The sequence below is a fragment of the Zonotrichia albicollis genome, chromosome Z (genome assembly GCF_047830755.1).
Source record: "Zonotrichia albicollis isolate bZonAlb1 chromosome Z, bZonAlb1.hap1, whole genome shotgun sequence".
Lineage (NCBI taxonomy): Eukaryota > Metazoa > Chordata > Aves > Passeriformes > Passerellidae > Zonotrichia > Zonotrichia albicollis.
In genome coordinates, this window is record NC_133860.1 from 37,432,193 (window position 1) to 37,453,812 (window position 21,620).

At 34.8% G+C, this 21,620-nt stretch overlaps 1 protein-coding gene across 7 annotated transcripts in view; it reads left to right on the forward strand.

Moving 5' to 3' along the window:
• Window positions 1-21,620, forward strand: part of ERBIN (erbb2 interacting protein) — a 124,573-nt gene that overhangs the window by 76,653 nt on the left and 26,300 nt on the right. For all 7 annotated transcript variants that reach the window (XM_074532951.1, XM_026796921.2, XM_026796922.2 and 4 more), the window contains 13 exons: window positions 4,141-4,197; window positions 8,180-8,243; window positions 9,817-9,891; window positions 11,157-11,301; window positions 11,764-11,836; window positions 12,902-13,031; window positions 13,361-13,476; window positions 14,490-14,559; window positions 15,757-15,856; window positions 17,314-17,435; window positions 18,015-18,185; window positions 18,965-19,147; window positions 21,337-21,451. In XM_074532951.1, coding sequence (XP_074389052.1) covers window positions 4,141-4,197; window positions 8,180-8,243; window positions 9,817-9,891; window positions 11,157-11,301; window positions 11,764-11,836; window positions 12,902-13,031; window positions 13,361-13,476; window positions 14,490-14,559; window positions 15,757-15,856; window positions 17,314-17,435; window positions 18,015-18,185; window positions 18,965-19,147; window positions 21,337-21,451 — 1,421 coding nt within the window. The remainder of the gene's footprint in view (window positions 1-4,140; window positions 4,198-8,179; window positions 8,244-9,816; window positions 9,892-11,156; window positions 11,302-11,763; window positions 11,837-12,901; window positions 13,032-13,360; window positions 13,477-14,489; window positions 14,560-15,756; window positions 15,857-17,313; window positions 17,436-18,014; window positions 18,186-18,964; window positions 19,148-21,336; window positions 21,452-21,620) is intronic.

Here is a 21,620-nt window from a genome sequence, read left to right on the forward strand (position 1 = left end):
TGTTCATCATTTCTACAGTTTAATTGCTGCCATTTCTCACTAATGTTGTCTCCCATTCTCTCACCTGCTGTATTTGTAGTGTTCTCACATCTCTCAGTCTATTAGACTAAATAAAATTCTGCTTTCTTCTGGTGTGGTAGATTTTCCTTTGTGTCTGAGTATATTAATATATCTTGGAACAGGTTTCAGTTTTAATTCATCTTCTTTCTGACAGAGGATGATGACATCTATAGCTATATTTAGAATTTGAATTGAGATTTCTTCATGGCTTGTACAGTGTCATGATTATCTTCTTGTTTCTCTTGGAAATGTCTGTGGTTGTGCTTCAGTATTCCAATTATCCTTTTTGCACCTGCCTAGTGTAATTTCCTACATGATTAAATGATGTGTTGGACAGTTCAGTTAGAGATGGCTGATGCCTACAAGGAAATCCTAAGTACTTGGCTTGGTGCAATGGTATCATGTCCTTTTTTCTAATTTTTTTTAGTCCTTAAGGCTGTACAGGTTTTTCCCCCCTACAGTGTCTTACTAAATCACTGTATTGTCTGTGACATAAGCCAAGCTAATTATTTTTCTGATCTTAGAAGATTTCTATTAAAAAATATTGAACAGGATAGTCCTAGAAAAGGTCTTTGAGCACGTTTATTACTACTAACCTAACACTCAGCCTGGTTAGGAAAAATAATTTTATAATGGAAAGCACTTTTAGTATATCCATGCAGTATTTTGTTGGATTTATCTCCATGCTTTATTCTCATCTTTAGAATTTTTGCTAAAGATTTTCATAATTGTGAGGTCAAGATTATGCCATCTTTTCCCCTTTTTTTTTTTAAATTGTATATTGGCTGTCTTTCAATGATGTTATTTTTGTCCAGCCTGTTAGGTTTAATAAGTCACCAGACTTTTCATATGATGTGCCCGTTCCTTTGGAATTCTCAGGTGACAAAGTGGGGCCTTTTCCTCCATTCCCAAATGGAAATTTGAATGCATACATATTGGCATAGGTTGTGGCATTAGCCTTCATGCCAGTGCACAAATATTTGAGAACTATTATCCTTGCCTAAGAAAATCATACATCTTGTATCTGAATACATAATGTATATTTACATTTAAATATGCTAATATATAAGCAGAAAATGCTTGAAACTCACTTCTTGCTCATTTTGAGAAAGGGTTTTAAACATTTTTTTTAACATTTTTTACTAATGGGTGTGTAAGATAAACAAGGATTTATCTTCAGTGTAATTCTAAAAATCTGGCAATAATGGGATATTGTCCATAATGGGATATTGTTTCCAGAGCTTCTTTACTGGATGTTGCAATTAATTTACTTTATTTCTACTTTCTCAACAATTTGCCAGTAGTATCTGTAGTAGTAGATAGTTTTAGTAGTATCTACTGCGGGATATTTTTTATGTAAATGTACAGTGATAATAAAATTTAGTTACATGTATGTATATATATGTGTGTGTATTTAGTTACATATATACATATGTATATATGTGTTTTGCAGAAACTTTCATTAATGCAGCCTTTAACATGCATAGTTTTAATTCTGCTTTCCTTTGCATTTTAGTAACAATTTAAAATAAAAAGATTCTGATTTAGGAAAACTGCAGAGGAGGTGTAAAGTAAAGAACATCTCTCAATGCAATATTTTTATATTTCCAAGGAATTACTGCCTGTCACACAGCAAGTTTCAAGTGTACCTGCTGTATGTTTCTTTTACGTATTTTACAGGTAGTATAGTTTATGAAATTAGATTTAAGAAGGATATTGATCTTCTGGGAAATTGTTCATGTAGAGATTTTATTTTATTGAAAAGTTTTGTTGCATTTAAAGTGCAGGCTAAGATGGTTATGATTAAAGAACATTAATGAAAAAAAAATTAGGCTATTATACTTAGAATGAGTACATCCAGTTGAATAATACCTGTTACAGCTTTGTGCATTGGTGATGTGCAGATAGGTCTGTGCTGATGGGTTTTTCAAGTTCAGAAATTCAATATTTCTGTAGAAGTAGAACAGATCTTTTCCTCAGAATGGCCCAGATAATAGACAATCTGCTACTAAGAATTCCATTTTTCCTTTAGTATAGGTGAATTAGTTATTTATTTCTTTTCCAAATTAAATGCCACTTCTTCAGGTGCCTTATTGCAATTCTTGATGCTCAGCTTGGATGGATGCTGGATGCTTAGCACCAGCAACTGAAAAAACAGCTGGACCTAGTATTTGATGTTCGTTATTATTTTAATCTTCAATTAGCTTTTCAAGATTCAGTAGTGGAAGAGGTGACAACTGCTTCAGTCAAGTATTTCTCATCAATTACTGGAAGAAAATTACATGTTTAGACACAGCCTGTATCTCCCACCTAGGAAAGGTTGAGAATGTTTTCCTAGTAGCTTCTGTGAAGCTCTATGCATAAGAAATTCAATATTTATATCTTTGGTCTCTTAGGAATAGCTGAAGAAAGATTAGAACAGGAACAAGATGACAAAGCTATAAACATTTCTATCACCAAAGTCAATCTTTAAGTTCACAGAGTTAGCTTATTGCAAGAGTCACACAGTCAATTCTGGCTAAAGTCAGTGAAGTGTGGGTGTGCATATTTATAGTTTAGCATACGAAGGGAGATTTGCTGCCATTTCATTCGGTGGAAATTTGACTGCATACATGAGCTGTGAAGAAAAAACTACAAACTGTGTAGCTATCTTCCCTGTCATCAAAGCAAAACACCAGCTGAAGCATGATGCAGTGCTTGGTTTAGAAATCAAAGCCCAAAGTGTTCATTCATGTCTGAGGGTTCTTAAAGTTCTGTTTTGCACTAGATTGGTATCTTAGGGTCCTGGTAGGGTAGGCCTAGGAAGTCTTTCCCACTTTCCTGTTCTAGGTGAACAGCAGGGCTATTACCATGAATGGGGTTTTTATTAGGGTATTCTTTCACCGCTGTTAGGGTATTGGGGTTTTGTGTTTTCTTTTTTAAAGTTGGAGGGAGGAGGTTCCCCTGCAGCAGTTGCTACCAGATGGTGAGGGCTGCTTGCAGTGCTGGGCTGCACTGACCTCTCTTCTCTTCCAAGGTGACTCTTACATTCTTAGGTTATTTGTGGGCACGGCAGATCGCTGCTTTCCAAGTGAGCAATCCAAAATGAGTGAATATCTACATAAAAATAAATACTGTTTTCTGCTTTCTATTTCTACACAAAATTTAGTTCTTACCACTTAATTAGAATTAAGGTTTTTTTCTCTGTTCTTACAATGCACTCAGTTCAGCACCTTCAGGAAAGACTGGTCTACTCACCAAGCTCCTTTCTGATTCAGGGACCTGAATCTGTGTTATATGAGGGCTGTCAGTGGGTCACATGTAGAACTCTTGTCATTACAATCCTATCTGTATTTAAACTAAATCAGTTTCTTAATTTTTTTTTAACAAATAGATCTTTGTCACTTCTGTCCCAATACAAAAAATTTCACTTGGAATGGTACATTGCATGCATGTCATGACTGCTTGGAACTTAACTTGGCTAAGCAGTTGAGTCGGGATTTAGAGGTTATTTGTCTTGCAACCAAGGATTTACTGGAAAAAAGGTCAAACTACCTTGACCTTTTTGACAGAAATGTCAAAATAGATTCAGAAGCTGACTAGAAAGAGAATAGGAAAGGAAATCCAAGATTAATTTAAAGCTATCAGGTGGAAGACTACAGGTATTCCTCCTATAAGACTTTTTGTATTAAACTCTTTGATACCTTGCCAGTAGTAGAAATTGAACATCTTTAGTTGTGCAAAATTATCCTTTCTCTTACTTCCTGTGTACTTTTCATTATGATGGTAACATGTACCCATAATTAATCCAATGTAGTGTTTCAAAATTTTTGGGATGAAGGAAAAAATTGTGTCCAAACAGGTGCAGAAAAGCAGACAAAATCTATTTTGTTTGTTGCTTTGTCAAAATCAAGCTCCAGCCAATGAATTTAAAATAACATGCAAATTTTGCACAAAATTTCATCTCAATGTTACAGGAAAAAAATTTCAAACTTACAGATTTTTTTTTTCTTTTAGTTCTATAATATAAGTAACGTCAGAGATTGCTTTTGTCACTAAATACAGAATATTGTAGTAATTTGTTATGCCTTTCTGTTACAGATTAACTAAACTCCAGATATTGGAACTTAGAGAAAACCAGTTAAAAATATTGCCAAAGTAAGTATTATATAGTTCTAGGAATTCCTACAGCATTTGTTTTAACATTAATCCATTCTACCTCTCTCCTAAAATCTAGCATTTTTCTGGTCCCTGCCTTGCAATTCTCGCTTACTTCATCAAACAAGCCTAGGCTGATGGTGATGCAGTTCCTGCTGTTTCTATGAGCAAGAGCAATGCTCAGTATTTTCCAACTAGGACTCTGGAGCTCCAAGCAGCTTAACAAATATACAAGAGGTCAATGAAGAAAGAAACAGATCCCAAAGATGGGATGTGAATAGCCACCCACAGAATCATGAATACATTGTGGTGTACTGTAAAAGTGATCTTTCTCTGGCAAAAGAAATTGGTAGAGTTGCTGGTTTTGGTGGATGTAAGTAGTTTTGGTGGAGGAGGCACTAACAACTGAATAGTCGCTCTGTCTAATTCATGCTAGGAAGCACTTGAATGCTGTAGGCTGAAGTGGAAACTGCCAGCTCTTCAAATACAACAGCCAGTTTTTTTTAGTGACTGTAGCTAATTATATGCATAAGACATGATCAAGGGTTATGTTCTATTGGGATTCCCTTTTTCAAGTGCCTAGATACTGTACTGTGGAGTATGCAGTATAAACAAGCCAGAACTCCTATCTAGAATAACATGTACAGCATCAGAAAGTGTGAATTTACATCTTCAAAATGTGAAGCATTCTGTGGTATAAATACTCTCAATTCTATTCAGCTCTCTCTGCTATCATTAGTTTTTAGCAGAAAAAATTACAGGACATACAATTTAGAGTGGTAGCTCTCTAAATTAAGTTTCTCCCAACTGAGTAACAGTAGCTATAATTAAAACTTATAGCTAATAGATATTTTGTTTATAAGATCATTCTGACCTTAACTGCCATAATTAACACTAAGAGCATGAATTACATGAAATATTTCTAAAAATGTAGTTTGTTCTTCAGTGCTTAGACAGTAGTATGTGCTTTAATGTGTTTAAGTCAAACTGTCGAAGGTGCTGGGAAACTTTTTGTTGACCTCAGTGTTTTCAGAGTTCTGTTCTTGATTGAAAACTAAACAGTAACTGTCATGAAGAGCTCCTCTGTCCCATAATAATCTATGGTACATTCTGAGCTGCCAGCTTTATTATTCTATTCTGGTACTCTTATAGAAGATGTAGTACAGGTTTAAAAAGTTTAATAAGATACAACAGTAGGTCCTAATATTTTTGCTATAGAATGCCAATATATTTCTGGTTTTCCTGTGATTCTCATCTTTCTAATGTTCTTACAGCAAATTCTTTCCTATTTGTTATAGGAAATATATTTGGATAAATTGTGCAGCATCAAACTAGCCCTCTTTCTGAGTAAAACATGCATATAATTTTCGACACTGAAGTATGGAGTGCTTGAAAGAATGTTACTCAAGATGAGTAATCAATGCCAACACACTACATCAACCTTAATTTATGCCAAATTTTATGCCAAATATGTATCATTTTTTTTGGAGCTTATCCACAGACAGAGACTGCAAGTGGCAGCATTATAATGCAAAAGAGCTGGATGAAACTATTTCCACTGAAAGGAAAACAAAAACACAGGGACTATTTTAGAGGCATTTTTCTGATGGGTAAATTGGAAAGATGGTCCAGTAAAAATATGGTACTTCTTTTTTTTTTTTTTTAAGCTTCTGTGGCCTAATTTTTAATGAAGAGAGTTAGCATTTTAGAAAGAAGCAGGTTATTTGAGAGTATAATTACAGTGATGCAGGGCCCAATCTTGCCATCATGCACACTCCCTTTGAATTGTATGCCGCCTGATATAAGCTCTACTGTTAACCTTAGTGAAGCTGTCTGTATACAACAACAGAATTTGAGACATAATTTAGGCTATCTGATCCCTTAGAATTGAGTTGAATTGATGCCAAGTCCAACAATATGAATTATGAAAGAGGCTTTCAGTTTATGGGGGGGATTATGCAGCACCTTGTCAAAGATGAAAATAGGTGTTACTCTCTGATCTAGTTAATGTTTGTTTCAACATCATTTGGCATTGAATTTTCTTGCTAACAGTAACATTATTGGAAGCCTTGCTTGCGTTTTGTCTAGCAGAAAAGCAAGAAGATATTAATCCTAGAATATCTGATAGTGCTATTATGTAAACAGCAGGGAAAGGAGGGAATATTTTGGACACCCTCATCTTGCAAACACATTTGTGTATGTTTTGTCATTGAGCAGATCTGATTGCTAGATCAGAGTCATTTGGGCAAGGGAAAAAAGGGCCCCAAGTCAATAAAGTTAACTTGTCATCCTGACATTGTTACGTAACATTGGTTTGCATAGTGTGGTCTGTGCAGTTGCAAAAGCTACAGAATACTATGTTAGATTCTTTGAAAGGAGTTCTTCAGCAGTGCTCCTGGGAGACTCTTTGGGGCAAATTCATTAGGAACATGCAGCACTAAAATTGATATTGGCATAATCTCAAAAAGCTTTGAGAGCTCAATCTTCTGCAGGATTTCAGAGGGACTCGTATAAGTTTTGCCAGAAATTGAAAAATAATATAAGCTTTCTGATAGTCATCCAATTCATTACCTTCAAGAAATGAGGGAGTTTGTTTCTTAGAGTCTTCTGAAAATAGTATTTTCACATTTTATTGGGTTTTTTTCCTTCTCTAGCACAGTTAGCTAGAGGCTTTCCTTCAAAGCCTGTGTATACTATTTGTATAGTGCAAAAAAGGCTTCTGCTGCTTTTGTCTTTACCTGCTTATGCTAAATTCCTTGTTTGTCCCTAGCTTAATTACTCCAATGTCATGAAAATCAAATTTCTAAACAGATGTTAAGTCTCCTCCTTGGAGATTATTCCATGAATAATATTAATAATTACATTAAATTAATTTCAGTAAATATGACATTTTCCAGCATATTATTTTTGAACCGTATGTTCAGAGCAACCATAGATTGTACTGTACTTGAGGGAAAACTGAAGCTTTGAATAGCTGCATAGAGCATCTTGTGCTCATGGAATTGTTTCTTGAAGAAATTGTGTGTGTGTGATATTCTGACAATATACAAGACTCTGCCATTTCGAAGCTCTTACATTTAATTTTTCCAGAATTTTATAATATGAACATAGTTGCAGTTTATATATGACAGTTTTATATACTACTAATTGTGATTTTTATATACTACTAATTGTTCTGTGAAAATCTCTTATTAAATAAATATATGAATGTTTTCATATGAGGGATTCACACTCTTAAAAAATACTTCCAGGTAGAACTGCTGTTGACTGTGAAGTACCCATTGTGACCACATGTGCAGTGGTAGATAATCTCTATGGAGTCCCCAAAGTGCGCTTAAATAGAGGAAAAATTTTTCCAAAACACAGCTTAAAGTAATGGATCTTACTTTTATTTCAGACATTGATTTAGTATTTGCCATAAGTTAGGTTAAAGAGTATTGATGTGTCACAGAGTCCAATTTAGTAATCTCATTTAATGTGTGACTATTAGAGTTCCAAACCAGATCACATGGAAGCAGCGTAGCAGCCTGGAGAGGTACAAAGGTGGTGTTGCATACTGTGATTCAACAGTGCTCTTCTCCTAGTCACTAGTCTTCCTTTGAGAAGAAAACATGTAGTTAACCAGCCCTTGACTGCTGAAGGGACATATTGTGACTGCAGATGAAAAGCTGAACTGCTCAAAACTCGTTATCATGAAGATTTCTTTACTGGTCTTTAGTTTTTGCATGCTCATCGTGCAGCCTCAAGTGTGTTGCAGTGTATGCTTTGTATGATGCTCAGCAGTCTGCAGGATCAGTAATATCTACCTGGTTGACCAGTGTGTGAATACTTTATCCTTAATTAGGTATTATTCCAGTTACAGAATAGCATCCCTGCTTAATACTGATTACTAGATTTTTGTAAATCTGGAAGATTTGATGTTGCTAGTATTTTCTTGATTTTCTTAATTTCTTAATTTTTTATTAATCCCCTTCCTGTGCAGAACTATGTCCAGACTGACTCAGCTGGAGAGACTGGACTTAGGAAGTAATGAATTCACAGAAGTGGTGAGTTTTGCCTTAAAGAGCTCAGCATCTTTTATAAATCTTTTTATCCTTTGATCTGTTTTTAACAAATATGAAAACATGAGCATCATCTTAAGAGTTCTGCTTCCAAGCATTATTTATACCCTACACTGCTTTATGGAGCCTCTTATAAAAATCATGTGTGTGATCTTATGAATGAGAGTATATTTTTACTCCATTTTAAAATAACACTCTGTTACAGTTGTGGTTACTGTACTGGTAAATAATTAAGAGTAATACATGTTTGTATTATAAACATAATTGTTAGGCTTAGAATAAATTCTAAACATTTACTGATTATCATGTATTGAATATTACAGTTTTTTGCTTAACCTGCTTTTATTATTGTGCACTATTAGATCCAAGGGAAAATATATTAAATTTGAATGTTGTTCAAAGCAGTATTTACAGTTGAAGTGCTCTGATTTTTCCTTCAGGATGCATTGACTTGTTTCCTGTTTGTATTCTCACAGGCAAATGTATTTTGTATTTAAGGGTCATATAACATTTCTCTGCTTTTACAAATACTTTCCGGGGTAAAGGAATTTAAATAGAAGTATAATGAAACTTGCTGACCTACAACACAATAGAGTCAAGCATTTGTGTGCCACTAGTAGAACATGCAAAGCTGAACACTTGCTTAGTGATATGGTTTGGAAAATAGGGGAGTGTGTTTAAGGAATTTTTCATTATTATGGTTAAACATCTAGGACTGCCGTATTCTCATCACAGGGTATATATTTGTGTGGGAGCCTTAAACTAATGTTTAAATTACATCTTCTTCTTGGAAAGTGAGTTAGTTACTGGGAAAGAAAGTTATTGGGAGTCAGGACCGCAACTTCAGCAGAAATCCTGTCCACTGTATAACAAAATTTACTTAGCATTTATCTGAACTTGGCTGTACTTATTAAGGTGCAGTAGTACCTCTTTTGTATTGCTTTCTCTGGAGGGAAGTTTAAATAGGGAAAGAATATGTGACATGAATGTTTACGAAGAAGAGGTCTTTCCCTGATAAACAAGACACTTCTTACAAGAAGTTATATTGAAAACATAATTGTGCACTTCATTTTATGGATGGAGTGGTTAGCTTGTATCATGGAGATGCACCCTTTGTTGATAGAAAAAATGAAGTTTGTTTTGATTTTCCTCCAAACAAAAAAATCACTGTGGTTTTTGAAAAACAAGTCCTCTGAGTTGATGAAATTTAAAGGTTTTTAGATGTCCTCCATCAAAACTGTACATGTAACATGTATTGGAGTGTGTGCCTGTTGAAGAAGAATACTTTCTGTAAAAGACACCAAACCAACAGAAAGCCTTTCTTTAAAAATTATTTAGTGCTGTGGTCAAGTTCTTCAAAGTCTTTATATATCTGGTAATATATTTTCATTTCAAAAGTGAGTTATCTGGGTTTTCTTTGATGACCCAGTGAAAAAAGTGGGTACAACAGCTACAGTAACATATTACTAAAGTTGCAATAGACAAATCACTGGAGTTGGTTTTGCCATTCACTGGGGATGTTTCATAAGATTTGTTTTTAAATGGCTTCCTATTACAGCCTGAAGTACTTGAACAACTGAGTGGATTAAAGGAATTTTGGATGGATGGTAATAGACTAACACTTATTCCTGGGGTAAGTTCTTTTGTTGTATTAAACATACAGTATTTTAAATTACACAGGCACTTGCTTTGTCAGTGATCATGTACATTGAAGTTGTAATTTTAGTGTTACTTAAAGCCAAAAGGATAAATGGCACATGAGTGCTTAACTGGCCCACTTAGATATTATGACTGATCACAAGAGTTGCATTCATAGCTTTTTGGTGTTTTTTTTTAATTGAAAGTTATATATTTCTCGTTTAAAAATTATGTTGCAATTCAGGAAAATGAGTAAAAGTCTTAAATCAAATTTAGGTTCGAATAGCCCTTCCAAAAAGGGATTATTCTATGTTAGATAGCAAGCAGGAATATGTAGGATAAGTATGTTGTGTGGCTTTTTATTGGTTACAGTTGTAAAACAGAAGTGCCAGTTCCAGTGCTGTGTAAACAGGGAGCATAGACAGTTCCTGAGAAAACAGTCTGTTTACTTTGTATGGGTTCCTGACATCTTTCATTACATGTGGTCCAGGCTGACCTATTATTACACTACTTGAGAGTCTGTGCTTAAGTTTTAGCAAACTAATAGATGAGTATTTGAAATTTGGGAAGCATCTGGCTTGTTTTCAACCTTAAAATCACTAGCGTCATGTGAAATGTGGCCTTCCTGTCTGATCAGTAGTCTTTTCTGCTGTCTTTCCATCAGCTAACTATTAGACAGTTGAGTGTTTGGATTGTAAAATACGAGCTGGACTGTGTTTTGCAGCAAAATAAAACTGTATTTCTGAGAGTAAAGATTTCAGTAGACTAACGTGCATAAATTTTCAGGCTTATGCTTGGTTCATGTAGAATGGTAATGCAAGCCTATATTTTGGCTTGTTTCTTTCAGTTTAGTACAATTAGGGATTAAGTTTTGTTTTTGAGGATGCAGTTTTACACAAAAGGCAAAAATGAGCATTAAAAGTCTACTGGAGCATAATGATGTCCTCACATTGTGTCTCTTTCTCAAGTCTGTTCTAAAGTGTCAGTTACTTGATTCATGGTAACTAATCAAACCATTGAATGCAGAAGACTGACATTAGGGACATGCAGAGCGGCTGTGGGGTGTCTCTTTGTGTAAAAATATCAGCTTTCCTTATCTGCACAAAATACATAATTTGAAAGTTTGTATATTTTGCATAAAATTGTGTTTCAGTACTCCAAGTCTTTTCCTCTGGCATTACACTTGAGAGGTCAAATCTGCTGGATTTTTTGTTTTGAACTTGCACTTTTCTAGAATGCATTATTTTCTCTTGCTTTCAGTTCATAGGCACTTTGAAACAACTGACTTACTTGGATGTTTCTAAAAACAACATTGAAGTAGTCGAAGAAGGTATTTCAGGTTGTGAAAGCCTGCAAGACCTACTGTTATCCAGTAATTCACTTCAGCAACTGCCAGAGTCTATTGGTTTGTATTTTAAGTTAATTCCTGTTGTTAGAAGCCTGTAATTCAGACACAGAGAACTTGAAAGTACAAAAATTATATTCTAGATCTGTTTGAATTCAGTAGAAGTGACAGTTCTTGATAAAGCTGTAATGCATAGCTGAATAATAACTTAAAATTAGTTTGGAGCACTTTTACTTTATACAGTAGTTTGTAAATGTATGAAAAACTGCTGTCTTTATCAGAAAACAAAACCAATTTCTTTTTCTCCCTGGCCCTACTCACAGTTTACGTTGTAAACTGGCAAACAAGTTCTGTAAGCTCATCTCCTTGTTTCCTTAGAAATACAGCACTATAGGCACACCAGGGAATAGAGAAGATGTGGTGGCTGGCCCATAATGTTGGGTTTTTTCCCCTCTTAATTTGAAGTTAAAACTCAGCTTAATTAACTCAAATGTCCATTTTGATTTGTCCCTATGGTTATAGGTTCTCTGAAAAAGGTGACAACACTTAAAATTGATGAAAACCAGTTAATTTATTTGCCAGACTCCATAGGAGGGTAAGTATTTCACCAAAATAAGGAGTTGAATTTCTTTTCTGAACACTCTTCTGTAACAGTGGCTCCTCTCTCTGAGTTTTTTTATAACTACTTGATGTAATTTCTTCTACATCTTAATGCTCTAATACAATTTAAAGAAAGAGTTTTCATCTTAGTTGTGCTTTGCAGCATGTAGGTTCCTATCATTTAATACCAAAGAACATATATTCCTCACTTAATGCAACCACCGATCTATAAAACAAAAATTGAATGTGACAGAAAACAAGATACTTATAGAGTCAGTCAGCTTTCTAAAACTGTATTTTTTTGACAGTAACATGGCTGTGGTAAATATTGCAAATGATTGCCGAATCTCAAAAATCTTGTAAAAAGTAAATATGAACATGTATTTATCTTTTTTATATATATATGGAGAACTTTCAGCTGTCTATCAGCAAGTTTTTTTAACATATATTTTGGTGTTCAGCAATTTAATTTAAAACTTGCAAATAATAGCAAAAATAATTCGCTCACAGTTATGCACTGTACAAATGTACAACGATTTCCAATTTAATTTCATATGTTTTAATTATTATAGCTTATCTTTTATTGTCAGAGTTTACAAAGTACTTCTTCACTGCCAGATTCTTAGGTTCATGGTCTGTAACTCTTGAAATTCTTTGCTTGTTCAGAAGCTGCATTCAGCTCTAATTTGACTGTGATCTATCTCATTCTGAATGTTTTTAATGCCTTACACTGGCATGTTGTAATGTAGTACACAAGCATTCAATATTGCTGGCCTCACTTTTTTTCTTTGTGAGGACAGTGTAAAGGAGATTTTAAAAAATTAAGCAAGCTCAAAACAGAATCAAAAAACCTGCAATCAAGTAAGAGGAAAAAACACCCACCCTAAGACACATTTTAGGCCATCAGTAAAGAATTCTTCTTGGATTTTAATTCCTTAGGGTTTATTTTGAACTACATTTGTGATTAATAATTAATAGTAATGTTAACTTCATTAAAACTGCAAGTATTCAATTAATGTTTGATTAATTAATCTGTATGGAGGAAATAATTTTTTTGCAGGTTAATATCAGTGGAAGAACTGGACTGTAGTTTCAATGAAATTGAAACATTGCCTTCATCTGTTGGGCAGCTCTCAAATATAAGAACATTTGCTGCAGATCATAACTTTTTAACTCAGCTGCCATCAGAGGTATGTATTTAATTCCAAGTCTGTAAAATGAGTATTTTAATGTGTTTATATAGTCTTTACAACTTGTGAATAACAAGTTAGTATTTTTTGAGAGGATTTTCTTAGTATATGTTTTTAAAGGAGGATGCATACAAATATACAAGTTGATAAGTAATGAAATTTGATTTTTTTTTTAAGCAACGAGTAGGAATTTGTTGATGTGAATTGAAAGTAAAAGGTTTAATATGTAAGAATAAACTTTCAAGGCAAAATAGCCTCAGTACTAATTGTTTTTAAAACCTTCATATTTATGTTGTGAAGATGAATTCTTTGTGTGGTTTTTTTTTTAGATTGGAAACTGGAAGCATGTAACAGTGTTGTTTCTGCATTCTAATAAGCTTGAATTTCTCCCTGAAGAAATGGGTGATATGCAGAAATTAAAAGTCATCAATCTGAGTGACAATAGGTTTGTGAATGCTTTTAATCAAGTAGAAGTTGTATAAAATGCAACAATAATGTAGAGGGATTGTTGTAAGTACATTATGGCTATCTGTCTTTATCTCACACATAGCTCAGAAGGTGACTGAGATGTATTTAACGTATTATTGTCATATTCTGGATATTGCAGCTTCATTATATTAAGCTGTCTTTTTTTAATGACCTGGCAGGTGCATTGAAGTGCAGCTTCACTACATTTGTGATTGTTACCATCTGTTTTTCTAGGGAATTATTTTGGTTATTTCCATAAAACTTTTTGATTCTTAGTTAAAATTAACATATTGAATTGCATATGGAGTGCCCAACAGTATCATAGGATAGTGTAAAAGACCTTGGTGTTCTGTGCAAGGGGGAAAAAGTTGCCTTTTATTAGAGATGGTCATTAAAAATAGACAAAATGTTTATCTTTGGGGAATTACTAGTTTATAGAATTGAAGTACTGGGAGAGAGAACTAGCAGAGAGAGAGAATAGGAGAGAGAACTCCTATTCTGTCAATCCGGCTTCTCTGTACTCTGTCTGTAGCTTGATTTATCCCTTAGTGCCAGAGCACCCATTATCCATGACAGCGTATTCCCCATACCTGTATATTTTAGAAAAAAAACGATTTTCAGGTGTAGTACATTTTCCCGTAATTGGCATGTATATTGACAGATAAAATGGTGAGGATTCAGATTTATTAATTAACCTTAATTGTCTTTGTATTCAACTCACCCAGTTCCCAGTTGAGTTAAATTCAGGTCACAATGTCACTTCTTTATTTTAAGCTACTTGCTATACTGGGCAGACAAGTTTTTCTTGTTTGGTTGTTTTTTTTTTAAATTGAATTTAAATTACATGTTGTAGCCTTTCAGCTCTCACTATTTATTAAGGGAACTTCATATGAAAATATCCTTTTAAAATATTTTACAGACTAATGCAGGATTGTGTAAAGTCTTAACAGTATGGCTAAATGTATTTATATAAATTCTTGTAATTTACAGACTGAAGAATTTACCATTTACTTTTACAAAACTGCAACAACTCACTGCTATGTGGCTATCAGACAATCAGGTGAGATTTTTTAATATTGAAAATAAATGATTGTGGACTTGATTCCTAATGGGGTTGACAAGAACAGAGCCATCTGTTAAATAAAGAGACTTAGTATTGTGCAAATTAATACTTTCTGGACATTACTATGTCAGTTCTCCTTAAGTAACCAATACTGAGCTTACCTGTCTCTGGAGGCTCATAATCCTGGAGAAATTCTGTGCTGTGAGGAAATGCAGTTTAACATATATTGGGAAGTTTTTTGGTTTTGTTGTGTTTTCTGTGGGTTTGGTTGGGGTTTTTTTAGGTTTTGTTTGTTTGTTTTGTCTGTTTGTTTGGGGGTTTTGTTTTTCTGTTTTGCTTTTTCTTTGTTTGGTTTTGGTTGTTCTTTTTGGGGGGGTGTTGTTTTGTTTTTGGTGAGTTTTGTAGTTTTTTGGGGTTTTGTTGCTGTTTTTGTTTGTTCAGGCTATTTTACTCAGGTGAGTTTAGTGCTTGATAGGCTTGAACTTGAACATGTAGCCCGCTGTTGTTTTCACAGCTATACCAGCGGGGAAACTCAGCATGCCTGGTTTTCAGTTACGTTTTTGCCACACCTTTGAACTGTTTGAAGCTGTTAAGCAATAACTCCTATGCTTGTATTTTTCCTTTTTATTAAATTCCTTGATATTATGCTGATTTTCTGAAGGGCATTAAAGTGTGCAGGGCTGTCAGAAATCTAGTAGCCTCAGATGTACACTTTTAGTAAAACAGTAATTTCAAGAATCTTCTGCCTTTCCCTATAAGGGGTGGAGGATGTTCAATCTAGTCTCAAAATGAAAAAACAAGGATGCTGAGTTTTTCTCTTTATATGATTGTCTGCAGTTTTAAATAGCTAAATATATCCATGCATTTCTGATCAGTGTGCTTTGGGATAGTAGTAAGTACTAAAAAGAAACCGAGTTACTTTTCTACTATCTAGTGATTTCTTTTCACAAAAGCTGTTGCTGAGTTTGTCCTCAGTCAAAAAGACTGTCATCAATTAAGTACAGACATATTAATTTTGTCATTTTATGAAAATTACTCAGAGGAGAAATGGTTTAATTCAAGGGAAAGTAGTCTTCAAAGTCATGGCACAGGCATGCTCTGTGATATGTAGGTCATATTTACTCACTCTCTCTCTCTCTCTCTATATATATATATATATTCTCATAACATAGCCTTCTTTCATTTACTTTCTAGTCTAAACCACTTATCCCTCTTCAAAAAGAAGCTGACCCTGACACACAGAAAACAGTACTTACTAATTACATGTTCCCTCAGCAACCAAGGACTGAGGAGGGTAAGGAATTTCTGAAATTACCTGTCACAGTGGTCACTGTTGAAAATAATAATGGGAAGGCTTCCCGCTAATTATGATTTTCACTAAATAATGCTTAAATACCTAAATGCTTAAAGTTTAGAGTATGCTTGCAGGAGAGGATAAGTTGTGTCTGATGAATGAGAACACTAACTTAATGAGATTTAGATGCTGGTAAATTTTAGATGAAACTATTTCAGTGAGTAAGGTGAGAAATGGACTGATAGGAGCATGTTCTGTGGTGGTTGCCACTCCCAGCATGACACCCTCATTCCTTCCAAAAGAGCCTAATGGTTTGGGGTGAAATTCTCTTAAGCAAGCATCAGCTTCAAACTGACTATTTTAGCAAACTATTTCCTTCATTACCAATTATGTATTTTTTGAAAAGTACATAATATTCTCTGGTATATTTTGAAATTAAAAAAAAAAATCAGTCCAGAAAAAGCATATTGTTCACATGTAGTTTGAACTGGTTTTATAAAAGGTCAGGTTCCTGGCTTTTGGTCAGGAACTCATAATGATAGTGAAGTTTATTGTAATATCTTCAGATCTGTTAAAATTTTAAGTTCACCTGTTAAATGCAGAGTAACAAATATTTCATTGCACTTACTAAGCCCTAAAATTAAATATTTTTCTATGTCAGATATAGAAGTGGTTAATATGAACAGTCTTCATATTGCTGGCGAAGGATATACACTTTCTGGGTGGTAGTGGCAAATTTATTAGACTATTTGTCAAGCTAAAAGTAGAACCTGGCTGATGTAACACCAAGACATGCTAAAATAAGAGACATTGGGTACCTGCAAGATATTTTTAATCTCTTGTAAAATTAAGCAAGAAATACTTGTATCTAAAGCCCCCGTCAACTGCATAAGTGCTGCAAAATCATGCAGATTAACTTAACCTCCAGTTTTAGATGCTTACGTTGCTTTAGGATTAGTAAGAATGCAGGTTTTTCTCACTAAGTCATTCTTAGTTTTCATTTTTAAATTTGCATTAAATTTAATCAGATGAATGTTCTTACCTGTGCTTAATGATGATAAGCACTAATAATAGGCTATATAAATCTATGCAAGTATAATTCATCTTTATTTATATACACACACACAAATACATTATTTCATATTTATGTATAGAATAAAACCATTCAGCAGAGATCTGGTGAAAATTTCTGAATGTGAATGTTAGGACTATTGTACAACTGAGCATATGATTTTCTTTTTCAAGATAGAGATTCTTCTAATATAAAAGTACAGCCAAATTCATAAAGCAGTGGCATTGCATCTAATCTTCAATTAATGATATTTTTAGTCTTTCATCTTTTAAAAAGAACGAATACAAAAGCACATCAGTCCCACTCAAGAGAAGGAAAAAGTGTATATTTTGTTTTACGTAGTGTAACCCATTCTTACACAAGGTTCTTTGGGTTTTTTTCCCAGTTATGTTCATATCTGATAATGAAAGTTTCAATCCATCTCTGTGGGAAGAACAGAGGAAGCAGCGTGCTCAGGTGGCATTTGAATGTGATGAAGACAAAGATGAGAGAGAGGCACCACCTCGGGTTGGTATTGAATTTATTTTTGCCTACATGGTGCTTCCTTCCTTCTTACTTTCACCCTTAATCTCAGCCTTTTCCCTACTTTGGTAACGGGTTTCACTCTGCTGAATAAATCAAGTCATCAGTTTAGAGTATCTAGCAGGATGAAACACTATGGTTTGGATATTTTTGTTGTGTTTCCTTTTAGTTTGGGCGTTATTTGGCCAAGTCATTTTCAGTAGGGCACAAGGGAAGAGCTCAGGCTTAAACTTGGCAGTGTAGGGCCTACCTAGGATGCTACCTCACTAATGGATAACAAGCAGGGAAAGTATGATAAATCCTGATTTTATTTTGAGTGAATTACACTTGGCTTAATCCTTGCTTGGAGTCATTGGACATGTTGGGGGAAAAGGAGTGAAAGTGATTTGTAATCTTGCCTGGTTGTATAAGCTTATGTCTGCCTCACTGCCAGCAGATTTGAGTATCAAGGTGGACATCCTAGAGTATTCAGTGGTGTGGCCTAATTAATTATTTGTTTTAAAGCTTACGTTTTAGTTCTGACATTTAAATAAGTGTAGAACCTTATTGCCTTTTGTTACACAGGAGGGCAATCTGAAGAGATACCCAACTCCATATCCTGATGAACTGAAGAATATGGTCAAAACAGTCCAGACAATTGTGCATAGACTAAAGGATGAAGAATCAACTGAAGATAATGCCAAGGAGTCAAAACGAGAAGTCCAGACAGTTTCTGTAAAAGATGTGGGGGTAAAGGTTAGAGATAACATTATCTTCTGGTTTTGCAAGAAATTCCAAAGACTAACGTGTCATTGATTCCTTTTAATTCTCTTTTCCCTCCCCTCTGAGTCTTTAGCAAGAAAAATTGTTAGATTACAGAACCAGTTTACCTCTTCCCCACCTAAGGAGGTCTGTAACAAATGTCTGGTTTGCAGTAGCAGTCTTCCTCCTGCACTAGGAACAAGAAAAGTGACCTAATTCTCAGGCACATACAAACTGTGGATGTGTTAAGGAGCTGCCTTCTTTGGCTCCTGGAGGATGGCATCTTTGTCATCCTCTGATCCTCTTTTATCTGCCAGTCTTCACAATGAAATTTGGATCATCTCAAAGGTTTTTACTCCTCTTGACTGAAAGCTTTGTGTGGTAACAAGCAGTAATAGCAGACTGGCAAAAGTGTCCCAAGTCTCTATGAGCTTGATGCAGTGTGATAGAAGATAGGAATAATTTTTGGTGCTCACATAGAATCATTGCAGGTACTGGCCTGTTTGATTTTTTTTCATATGATTGGAAATATAATGGTACATATTGACACCAGTAAGGATGAAAGTCAGACTGATTGACATAGGGTAGAGACTGTAGCTTAGTTATCTAGTTTTCTTAGCATTTCGTACATGGTGCATTCTGTGCTTTATAATTTCAGAGCTCAGATTTTTCCATTCCATGTTTCCATTCCATGCAGAATATATAATGCTGGATCTATATGTTGTTAAAAACATTTCAGGATGCTTTCTCTGCTAATACTCTTCATTTTGTAGACCTCAGAAACTGGTTCAATAAAGAACAAAGCCGATGAGAGAAAGCAATATTCAGCAGGAAGCTCTGTGCAGAAGCCTAGTGAACCAGAAGCTGAGCACAGCACTGCAAAATCACAGATGACTGCACTTGTTAAAACCTTGCAGAACACGAAAACAACTGTCAACCATGAGGACATGCTTGAGGTATGGCAGTGCAATGAGCATTATAGCAGTCAGAAATTGCGCTGGTGTTGTATTAAATTTGTTCTTCTGGGAGATGAAAATTTCTGTTGACAATAGAAGAAAATTGCCCTCCATAACAGTTGTAAATTCAGATGGTTTTCAATACAATACAGTTTTCGCTTCAGATTTTGTTAAGTAAGAGTTGAAACAGATAATAAAGTTCATAATAAAAGATGCAGGCATTTAAAGAAAAATGATGTGAACTCAGTTAAAGATTGATATACACTGTGAAAAGACACATACTTCTGTGGAATTCTCCAGGTGTTTGACTGTCATTACTTCATTAAATAATCACTTTTACTTGTTGCTGAAATGAGAAACTATCAGATCAGTAGTAGCAATAAAATGTTTCTGTATCCAAGTGATTATACAAAAGCATTTCAAGTGAAAAGTGATTTAAAAAATATTTATTCCTCTGTATTTACTAGTAAGCTGTCGGGAATATTACCTGGAATATACTTACCTCTTCCAGTGAAGGACTTTAAACTTCTGAACTGTGCATCTCTCTGTCAAACACCATGTATTTATTTATTTAGAAAGCTTGAGGTTTATGACAAATTGAAAGCTGTCAAATGGAAGCTGACATTCAATTGGTTCCCAGTTACAGCCTGTAAAATACTTTTTTCATAATTGCAGCAGTGCATTTTTTTTGCCTGTTTTGTGTAAGCTGTGGAATGTGCCTATATTGTACAGTGAAAAGACTTGAGTGACAAGCAGTTTTGGCTGTCACTGGCTACTTCCCCACTAGTATGTTCCTGCTTCTGCATTCTTTTTGAAAATACTGGTATTGACTTTTTTAATTTAAAAATGTGATTTTGGAAGATCATGATAGTCTAATGATAATGACATTTATTCTTTGTAGCTGTAGTAAGTACACAAGTCAGGTACAGTGACATCCTTGTTTCAGTGTATTTCCTTTATTTCCTACTGGTAACGATGTTGCAGAATCCAGATAGCTAAACTTTGCCTGTATGTAAGCTTTTCATTTCAGCATCGATTACACTTATATGTCACATCCAAGACGAAGGGCATGTGGTAGATGAAGTGAACAGGTTGGTTGTTTGGATTGTAGAGAAAAGCAGATGGATTCTTACTTTTTATTTTTAATTAGGACTGTCATAGCTTGTTTGTTACGTCTCAGTCAAGTATGTCCTTCCTGCAGACCTAACAACTGGCCAGGTAATTGGTATCATGGGAAGGTGGTGCTCCAATAGGTTCCATGTGTTAAATGTTTCAAAACAATAAGAAAAAGTGAATATTGGCAGGCTTTGTTTGCAATTTGCAACATGGATTTTGTAGCAGGAAAATGTTTACTAGAAAAAAATTTCTGCTTTGAGGAAAGGTTTGGTGGGGATTTGTGTCGTCAAAATATTACTGAAAACAATTGAGTTTTGAAGACAAATGAATATTTATCTTCAGAAAGAGGGCTACAGTAGGAACAGAATCAGTTGCATGGCTGCTCTTGCAGCAGCTTTGTCTATTAATCTCTGTCATAAATGCATTGACTTCCATCTTTTGCTTCAGAACTAGTGATTACTAGCTTAAATGTATTCAGTATTGCTTTTTCTCTGCCATTGCTCTTGAAGTTAAATGACTTCTCCTCCTTTTGGAATTTACCCCTAGCAAGCCACCTTTACTCTGTTTCTGTTAGATAGACTAGGCAGGCCAAGCTCCTTCAGTTTTTTCTCACAGCATACCTCTCCATTCCTAGGATTGTCTTGGTCATGGCTACTTTATAGCTGTTTCAGTTTGAGCTGTTTTCTTCAAAGCCAGTATCCAGCTGGTCACACGGTGCTGCGTGCTGCTTCAGCGATCACTCTGTGACTTGGACTCCACTGGATGCTCTCTCCAGTGGTAGAATGAAGGCTTCATCTGCTTGCTCCAATAAGTTTTTGAAGTTAAAGTTACCTGAGTGTCATCCCACAGAGTTCAGCAGTGACAATGCAAGTCTGCAAGTGATGCTTCTTAAAGATAATTCATTTGACTTGCACTGCAGATTCACTACAAACTTGTTTTGCTTTGCCTATGTTATGTGGCTCATTTATCTTTTTACCCCTTTATTGTTTAGTGGGCGATAGTTTACACAGCATTTACTTACATTTGAACTCCTCTTCAAAATGGACAGGATAAAGCTGTTTTCCTTTTAGCAGGAGTCAGAAGAAATCTCCTCTGATGAAGAGATGAAAATGGCAGAAATGAGACCACCACTGATAGAAACCTCCATAAACCAACCAAAAGTGGTAGCCCTAAGCAACAGCAAAAAAGGTAAGATACCATAAAAAGCATTGGAAGTGTTTTGTGATTTCGATAATTTCTTGACTCAAAGTGACTAGTTTTTCAAATTAAATTAAGTAAAAGTATGTTTTATAAGTTTTAAAAGAAAGATTTTCCTAGTTAAGCAATGAAAGTGGGGAAAATACTGCATATACTGGAG